This window comes from Ostrinia nubilalis, chromosome 19 (assembly GCF_963855985.1).
Source record: "Ostrinia nubilalis chromosome 19, ilOstNubi1.1, whole genome shotgun sequence".
Lineage (NCBI taxonomy): Eukaryota > Metazoa > Arthropoda > Insecta > Lepidoptera > Crambidae > Ostrinia > Ostrinia nubilalis.
Genome location: NC_087106.1, coordinates 6,778,251 through 6,787,742, shown reverse-complemented (window position 1 = coordinate 6,787,742; position 9,492 = coordinate 6,778,251). Strand labels below are relative to the sequence as shown.

Below are 9,492 nucleotides of genomic sequence, written 5' to 3'. Positions count from 1 at the left end.
CAGGAAAGTTCTCGAGTGGCGACCACGGGCTGGAAAACGTAGCGTGGGCAGGCCTCCTACTAGGTGGACCGACGATCTGGTAAAGGTCGCGGGAAGAGCCTGGATGCGGGCAGCGCAGGACCGTTCATTGTGGAAAACCTTGGGGGAGGCCTTTGTCCAGCAGTGGACGTCATTTGGCTGAAACGAACGATACCTACCTACTTATATCTCACTGTAGGGTCCCATCTTATATTTGGCTGGGGGTGGGTCAGGCCATACCTATTACACCGCTAAGGCCAAAAGAGAATTGGGGGAGGGATGGATGTAAGGCAACCTTACTGTCAGATATCATCGAACCGTCTTATCACCTTATCTCCATCCCCGCGCTGGTCAGACGTGTTGAATGGCTATCAAGTCAAGACATCTACAAGAAGAGTAGGAGTGGTTCAAATTCTGGTACTGCTGGAACCACATAAGTAAGTAATGGATAGTTTAATCTCTTTATAATTAAATACGACTTTTACCTCTGTTTTTATAAAGATTGTAACCATTTAAAATTCTTTAAGTAGAGTCTGTCTTATATTTCATAACTCTGCGCGCGAAAGCGTTGTATGCAAATGGCGTTCAACACTGGGCGACGTAAACATTGGCTCCGTAGAAATAAATTTGTTAAAAATACATTTGTACACCTTCTGCCGTAATTTCAGTATAAATCGTGAAGTTTTAATATGACTATTATGTGTGAGTGTTATCAAATGTATTGCTGCAGTGATAAAGTTTTATTAACAATACAAGCTAAAGTTGGACAGAGTGACATTAATTAACTGTTATTTTGTTGAAGTAAACATTTTGAGTTACAAGAACATTAGTGAACTGTGTATATGTGTGTCGTAATAACATCAACCAACTATATTGCCAAATATTTTCGAGGATTTGGAATCATAAGTTAAAAACCGTTATTTTAAATCTGTAAACAAGCAATGCTGCATTGGGAACATCAAACTGAATTTAGTCACTAAAAGACTCGTAGCGCCATCTGTTAGTGAGTAGAGAAAGTGAAAAAGCAGTAGACTCTCACTGCCATCTAGCGGTTGGAAGAATAGGCATTTAATTACTACTTAGAATTCATAGAGGTCGTTACGAGTATCATCGACAGAAAATGGCTTCGACTAAAACTGAAAATTACGGCCCTTGCGCTGCCTGCCTTCAAACCATATCATCTCGCCAATTTTTGAAATGCTGTCTATGCTCAAAAAAGTATGACATCATATGCGTCAACGTAAGTGAGCAGCGCTTTTACAACACCATGACCAAACAACACAAAGATAATTGGAAATGTGATGAATGCAAAAATAAAATGCCTAAAAAAGATAACAGCAAAACTCCCGTAAAACCAGAGATCTCCAACGTCAACACTCGAAGGCGCATGAGCGCAGGACCACCACCGGCTGCTTCACCATCAAGCCCTCCCCTACTACGTGCGGCAGAGGGCGCCACAGACATCTCGACGCCTACATCGGCGGCTGCTGAACTCGCCACTGAAATCAGACTGCTGCGGGAGGAGATGAGAGCGGTTCGTGAGGAGATGCAGGAGTTCCGGGGCACCTTAAACAGCCTCACCACTGCCGTCGAAGTATGCAATAGGCGGATCGACGGGCTAGAGGCACGGATGGATGCTGTCGAAAAACAGAGCGGGGACACCACCAACTCTCCTGCTACCGCGGCCCTAGAGCGCACAGTTGCAGAACTGAAACTGGACTTGAACGATCGTGACCAGGAACTTCTATGTAACGACATAGAAATTTCAGGAATACCTGAGGAAAAGAATGAGCGTTGCTCTCACATCGTACTCACGGTCGCTCAAAAACTAGGAGTTAAACTGGAAGAACAGGACCTTGTGAGTGTGCAGCGAGCTGGGCCCGTGCGGCACGCGGCGGCGGGAGACGCGCCGCCCCGCCCGCGCCCCCTGGTGGCGCGACTGGCGCGGCGCGCCCCGCGCGACCAGCTGCTCGCGGCGGCACGGGTGCGGCGCGACGCGACTACTGCAGGCTTAGGTTTAAATTCAGTTGCTAGGCCTTTTTATGTTAATGAACGCTTAACTCCTACAAATCGCAATCTTTTTTACAAGGCTCGTGTGGAGGCAACCCGTGCTAAGTGGAGGTATGTGTGGACCCGGGAAGGCAAATTATACGCTCGCAAAGACCATGGCGCGCCACGGCATCGACTGCGCTCGGAAGTCGACATTGACAAAGTTTTTGGCTAATGTTAGCGTTCGCTCATTTCCTTTGCATATTTTTTAACACACAAAGTAATTGGTACATAGATTTTATGTTAAGCGTTAACTCATTTCAATATTTTACATTTTGTTACGCTTTAAGCGAGAATTTTTACGTTGTTTTATGTTTTTTGTTTTTTAATAGATACTTTGTATTTTTATACTATAACCTAATCTCTTACGGTTATAGCTGTCTCTACAAATTGACACTAGTTATTTTTGAGTGCGTGTGTAATTTTGTTTTTTCCTATAATAATCTAATTACTCGTTTCAATCCGCTGCCGTATTATCCGACTTGTGATTGTTTCTCCTTGAATATATTTTGTGCTTACACACTTTACACTACACATTACACTACTTCCTACACCAACACACAAATAAGTGATTTCGAAAGTCTAGCTCATTTAGTTATTATTCTAAAACTTGTAAATATAAATAGGCGTCATATGACACTACTCCGGAGGTTTTTATGTAATTGTAAATATGTTGAGATGGTTTACTCGTTTGTCATTCAATTTTTAAAATATAAAAAGTTATCAGTGGGTCTCTTAAATCCGGGATCTCTTGGCACAAAACACGAAGAATTCTTAGTAGCTTTAGATCATCATGATGTGGACATTCTGGCCATCAACGAGACCTGGCTGAGAGCTGGTGAGGAGGGCCGCGCGCCTGCACCCCCAGGCTACCGTCTGCGGCATGTGCCGCGCCCGTCGACTGTTCGTTCTCGCGGTGGTGGCGTGGGGTTTTACATCAAAAATGGTATTAACGCGCGGATGATACATCACCCTTCCCCATTATCTGTGGAACAAATGTGGCTAGGCCTTAATTTAAGCGGCATCAAACTGGCGATTGGCACGGCATACCGCCCGCCGTGGCTAAACATTGATACTTTTATAGATGCTTTAAGTGAATCTATCTCGTCTCTTGGGAAATATGATAAAATACTATTATTGGGGGACTTTAACATTAATATTTTAAATACTCAAGATGTACAAACGAAAAAACTCCTAGATTTTTTGAGTTATATGAATCTGAATCAGTATGTAAATCAACCAACTCATTTTACAGAGCATAGTGAAACACTTATAGATGTCGTATGCTCTGATTTCCTAATTTCTCAATTATCAGTAAACCATATACCAGATCTTAGTAGTCACGCTTTAATCACTTTCAAATTAAATATTAAAAAAGACAAACCGCCTCCTAAATGGATCATATACAGGCCTCTGAAAGATATAAATTTTGAACTGTTTAATGATGATCTGAACTCTATTTCATGGAACGATTTTGAATCGGACGATGTAAATGTTATGTTGAGGTTCTTTAATGATAAAATTACACAGTTATTTAATAGGCATGCTCCAGTTAAACGAATCTACATAAAAAATCATTCACATCCATGGATAACATACACAATTAAAGAAATGATGAAGTTGCGAGATAAGGCTCATGCTAGGAGTAAATCAACAAATTTGGAAATTCATAAAAAATATTACCGAGAGTTAAAGGCTATCGTAAAGTCAGCAATTCACAGTGAAAAGACGGCGTACTTTAACAAATACATACATTCATGCTCAAATGATCCCCAAACTTTATGGAAACATATAAAAAGAGATGTTGTAGACTTTAAGAAGAAAGAGTTCATATTACCCTCGCACTTAAATAACCCTGACACAATTAATCAAACGTTTTTGAATATACCCGGAAATAATGACACCGACACTTCTCTGCTAAATGACCTTAAATCTAGTAAATATAGTACGGCCTTGTTTTCGCTTAAACCTGTGACGGAGGCGGAAGTGAGTAGCATTATTAAAACTATAAAAACAAATGCGCAAGGAGTTGACGGTATTACAAGGAATATGATCATGCTCACTTTGCCACGTACCTTGTCAGCCATCACCGCCATAGTTAATAACTCTATCAAAACTGGCGTGTTTCCGGAACAGTGGAAAATAGCTATCGTGCGGCCTATACCTAAAACCAGACACCCCGACGAGCACAAAGATCTGCGCCCCATCAGTATTCTCCCGTTTATATCCAAGATTGTCGAAAGGGCCATTTGTATGCAAATGACCGAATTCCTAGAAAGTAATAAAGTACTACCAGAAAAACAGTCAGGCTTTAGAAAACGTCGCAGCACTTCAACAGCGCTCCTGGATGTTGTGGATGACATACTGGCAGCGCAAGACATTGGAGAAAGTACTATTCTGGTACTACTCGATTATTCACGCGCCTTTGACACGATTAATCCAACAGTCCTTCTAGCTAAACTAGCATACTATGGTTTTGATCCCCCAGCTCTAAAATGGTTTGCTAGTTACCTGTCAGAACGAACTCAATACGTTGAAACTCGAAACGATGATGGCTCAACATCAGCTTCTGTCACTGCTAGTATGATCCGCGGCGTCCCCCAGGGGTCTATTTTGGGTCCGTTGCTTTTTATATTATATACTGCCGATATCACTAAGAATATAATAGACTGTAAATATCACCTATATGCCGATGATCTTCAGATATACATCTCATTTAAACCTGAATCAACTTCCTCTGCTATAGTTAAATTAAATGAAGATTTGAATCGTGTTAGCCTGTGGAGCGATAGGCACAACTTAGTTTTAAATCCAAATAAATCAAAATATATAATCTTAGGTTCCAAAAGTGGTATCGCGGCAGTTTCTGCCAAAAGTCCACGTGTCTCTATGATGGGTGCATGTTTGGAACAAGTAGTACAAGCTCGCAATCTGGGTTTACTTATGGATGGAAGGCTACTTTTTGAAGGACACATACTGGAAATAATGAAAAATTGTTTTTATAGGCTCAAAGTTTTATATAGAATCCGCAAATACATCGATATAGAGACAAGAGTTAGCTTATGTGAGTCACTCGTCCTTTCAAAACTCAATTATTGTGACACTGTTTTTGGTGGATGTTTGTTAGCACGGACAAGGAAAGTGATTCAACGTATTCAGAATGCTTGTGCGCGGTTCTGTTTTCCAATACCTCCACGTTCACATGTTACTCCGTTTCTGAACCGTAACAGACTTTTGAACATGGCCGCTAGACAAAAACTGCACTTTGCTTCATTGCTTTTTGAAGTCATCAACAAACAGGAGCCTTCATACTTGTTCTCTAAACTGAGAGTTGCTCAGCGTAAAATAAGGATCGCCTCTCGCCTTATGTGCCCAGAGCACAGAACAGCTGCTTTTCGTGGCAGCTTTCGATATTCTGCCACGAAATGTTGGAATAACTTACCGCCGCCAATTCGAAACTCCAAATCAAATGCTACTTTCAAACGTAATTTAAAGAAATTTCTATTAGACGAACAAATGTCTATTGCCTGAGTAGTTGTTCTGCATCTCTTCCCTTTATTACACAAACATAACTTTTTGACACATCTAGCACTTTCTGTTGACACACACACAAGCCATATACACCCAACACACACACCTAACATATACACCTAACACACACACCTAACACACACAGCTAGCACACACACCTACAAATTTATGTAATCGTTGAAGTTTTGTATAAGTTTATATAATTTTAAAATAAAAATGCCAATGTTTATGGCGTCCAATGTGACGCTCTTTTAAAAAAGTGGCCTCCGCAGAATAACAGCGTCCTGTTCTGGGTCTACCTCAGAGCAGGACACAATGCTGAGCGGATGCCATTTTGGTCCACAAATGTGCAAGTATTGTAAACTGTATACTGTAATAATTTAATATGTTGGGCCAAATAAAATATTTTCTTTCTTTCTTTCTTTCTTTCTTTCAAATGTTATAGGAAGTTACGACGTGGTGCTCGCTCGCAAATCGCTCTGTCCGTACGTCCTTACTCATTGGCGATTCGGAAAATATGCTGAATTTATTAGGACGAAAATTAACAAGTGTTCGAATCTTGGTAGAGCCAAGAGAATGTACTTCTGATGAAATATAGCATTTGAATGGTTAGTCAGTAAAAAATGAAGGAAAGTGACTAGAAGTCTTAATATACATATATACATACACTTATCAGGAGAGATTTGCTTGTTTTTTTGTATTGATTAGGGTCTAAAACTACTGAAAGATTTGAAAAATTCTTTCACCATTAGAATCTTACATTATTTTTGATGAACAAAGGCGGTACGAAGTTCGCTGGGTCAGCTTTCTTTCATAAAAGTATTAGTTATTTTACAATTATTAAAGCATTGTTTTCATTTGCAATGGTGGTATGTTGCAACAAATGTTCAAACTGTTGATTTTCATCAGTAAAACACTATTTACAGATGACAGCAAATCAAGCTAGTCTCTGGCACCTTGTGTCATCTTAATACGTGCGACTTTGCAACAAACTTAACAGTACAATTAACATCAGCATTAACACATGGGCGTTGTTAATATCTGTCCACGTTACTGTCGAGTATGAAGTGATTATAATTTATACGTCGATATTGTGAGTCTTAAATTAACGCCACCTGCCCCGGCTAAAGCTGTATTCATACCACAAGGAGCTAGGCGAAAGCTGCTATAGAACAATAAGCAGAAAGAGAGAGGAATAATGAATCAACAAGTAAATAAATAAACAAGTAGGTCACTATTATTTTCAATTAATTCATCACAAGAAATCACACCAAAAAATAGTTACGTTGTAAATAATATTGGTACTGCTGCTATGTTTACAAAAGTGCTTTTTAAAAGCCTAGTTGTGAAAATAAAATTAGTTTTATCAGTTTTTATAGACTTTATTCATCAAAATAAACAAACAAACAGAAAGGTAGCTTGTAATAATATGGAAACCACTGAAAATAATCTAACTAAAAATAGACCAGTGATAGTTGGGTTTATTTCGGCTTTTCAGAGCATAGCAATAGTGTTACTATAGCAGTACTTATTATTATTCTGTGCTATAGCGCAGTATAGCGTCACTTGCATAGGACCTCATTCACAATGACCACCCGAAAGGATTTGTTCATAAATATTTTTTGAAAGATGCTTTATATCTTGGCCAGTCTAATTATTTGGGTCAGGCTTTCTGATCGACTTGTTTCTCTTGTCTTGTTAGCGGTCAAGTTGCTTTGTGATATTTTTGCGTAGGAAATATTATAACTCTTAATATCTATAAAATCAGACGCAGTCCCTCGAAATCCCTACATTAGTAGTTGCTATAACTAGATGTGCTTTATGCGTATAAAATAATCTGTTTTGCAACTCATAGGTAATGTTTAGAACTGCGTAGTTCTAAACATTACCTATGAGTTGCTTCTAAACATTATCTAATTTTACTAACTGGAATTTTAATATCAATTAACGTTTATTAATTTATTTATTTTTAAAGATTTACCAACAACAATCATTTCACAGGCATCGTTACATAATGTTGTCAATAGTAATGAAATACTTTTTTCTGGGTTCTCGCGAAGAGACCAATGCAACCCAAGTCTTCAAACAAATTATTTAATTCAAATAGTTGACAATAAACAAATTTTAATTACCAATATTTTCTACTTCAGTCCTATTCCAACTGCAAATTAGATCCTTCCTTTCCACGTAACTAGAAAATAATGTTATTCCTTTATTGTAGCCAACAATATTGCACTATGGAATCCAATTACAAGCTCCCAACACACTTGTCTCAGTTTTTTATTGTTGAATCTAACGCGAAGGATATATCTATCAGGCGGGTATTTACTTGTTATTACTATGCATATACAAGAGGCCATTATACCGCGGTTCACATCTCAATCTAAAGGTTAACCGTGTGTCTGTTACTGTCAGAGATCGCGCCCCGCTGCGTTGCGCCCGCGCAACTGTGGTTATGCTGCGAGCGGTGGGCGGGCGCTTAGGAGGGAGCGGTTAGCGGATTTTAATGTAAAAAGGAATAAGAATACTCTATCGTAATATTAAGATTATAATCTTCACCAAAGGTCTATTTTGTTTGGCGCATAGCTCGTAGGGCTAATGGCCGATGGGACAGAAAAGTTCACGAGTGCGACTAAGTATAAGTACCTGTTGAAAATTGCGAGAAGAGCCTGAATGCAGACAGCGCAAGACCGGACGTTGTGGAAATCCTTGGAGGATTTCTGTCCAGTAGTAGACATCTTTTGGTTGTACAAAAAGTACCAAAGATATTTATTTCAGGTACAGAGGACTTGATGTTTCCACGTGACATGAAACTTCTCTAGGACACTGAAAACTTTACACAAGGAAAAAACCGGTTTGCTTTATTTTACTCTGAATATTTATGCTCAGGTGTACCTATGTCGATTAAGAAGCTTTTTCTTTTGCCTTTTACACCCGTATTCACAAACGATGCAGCAGCAAAAGCAGTTGAATAGAGCTCTGTGATTGTTTGGTGTGTCACCTTGTGCATCCACTCCATAGGGGTGAGACCTCATAGTATTGTTTGTGAATACGGGCATTAATAGATTAGGCCAGTGGTTCCCAAAGTTGTCTGGGCTACGACTCATCTAATACAAGTTCCCAAACTCGGGTCCACCTGTAGGAAATTTCGCCCGCTTCCCAGCGGTTGGATTGGTAGGGTGGTGTGTCGTTCTACAGGTAGGGCCCACTCAATGTTTGCTCGCCACCCATAGTTTGGAAAACCTTCGATTAGGCATACATTTCTAAGTATCCAAATAACGCTCTATCCCATACCTTAGACCGCACCGTTATAATTTGTTCAACTAAATTGTCTGTAAAACGCGCGCTTAGAATGTAATGTTTAATAACTTGTGCCATGGGAGGCTGATTTGTAATTGTATGCTGTATCGTGAGATTGGATGGCATAGAACAAATAAACTGGATAATGCATAGAAACAATATAACGAGCCGGCGTTTGTAAGCTTCCTAAGTTTGATAAGTTAACGCAATGCTCGGACGGTTAGATGAGTGGTTGAAAGCTTTGGTTAGTTTGCAGTATTGAATAGATTTATTGATAAGTACCTAGGTATTTACAAACTTTTTGATTTGAAAAAGTAAGATTACCAATTAATATGACCTAAACTTACTACGGGCTGTCAATGCATAACTTTGAGGTAACATTTTCAGTCAGAAAGAAATCAAACTAATAAATTTTTAAAGGTTTGATTTTTCGCAAACACTTTAAATATTTTAGATATTCTTACTTAAGGTTTTGGTCAGTACTTACAACTACGTTCTGTTACTGAAATCAAGGATAAGAAAGTTTTAGCTTCATTAACTTTGAGCTTTTATTTTATTACATTATACTCCGTAAATAACTCTTTTGAGTATGCA

General features: G+C 39.2%; 2 protein-coding genes across 2 annotated transcripts; both read left to right on the top strand.

Annotated features, from left to right (window-relative positions):
- The first annotated feature begins 1,285 nt into the window (after positions 1–1,285).
- Positions 1,286–2,242, top strand: LOC135080944 (uncharacterized). Its single transcript, XM_063975665.1, has one exon. It carries the CDS (start codon positions 1,286–1,288, stop codon positions 2,240–2,242), a length of 957 nt encoding a protein of 318 aa, XP_063831735.1.
- Positions 2,243–2,745: 503 nt separating this feature from the next.
- On the top strand, positions 2,746–4,960 carry LOC135080943 (uncharacterized). Its single transcript, XM_063975664.1, has 2 exons — positions 2,746–4,467; positions 4,907–4,960. Exons 1-2 carry the CDS (start codon positions 2,746–2,748, stop codon positions 4,958–4,960), a joined length of 1,776 nt encoding a protein of 591 aa, XP_063831734.1.
- The last annotated feature ends 4,532 nt before the right edge of the window (positions 4,961–9,492 follow it).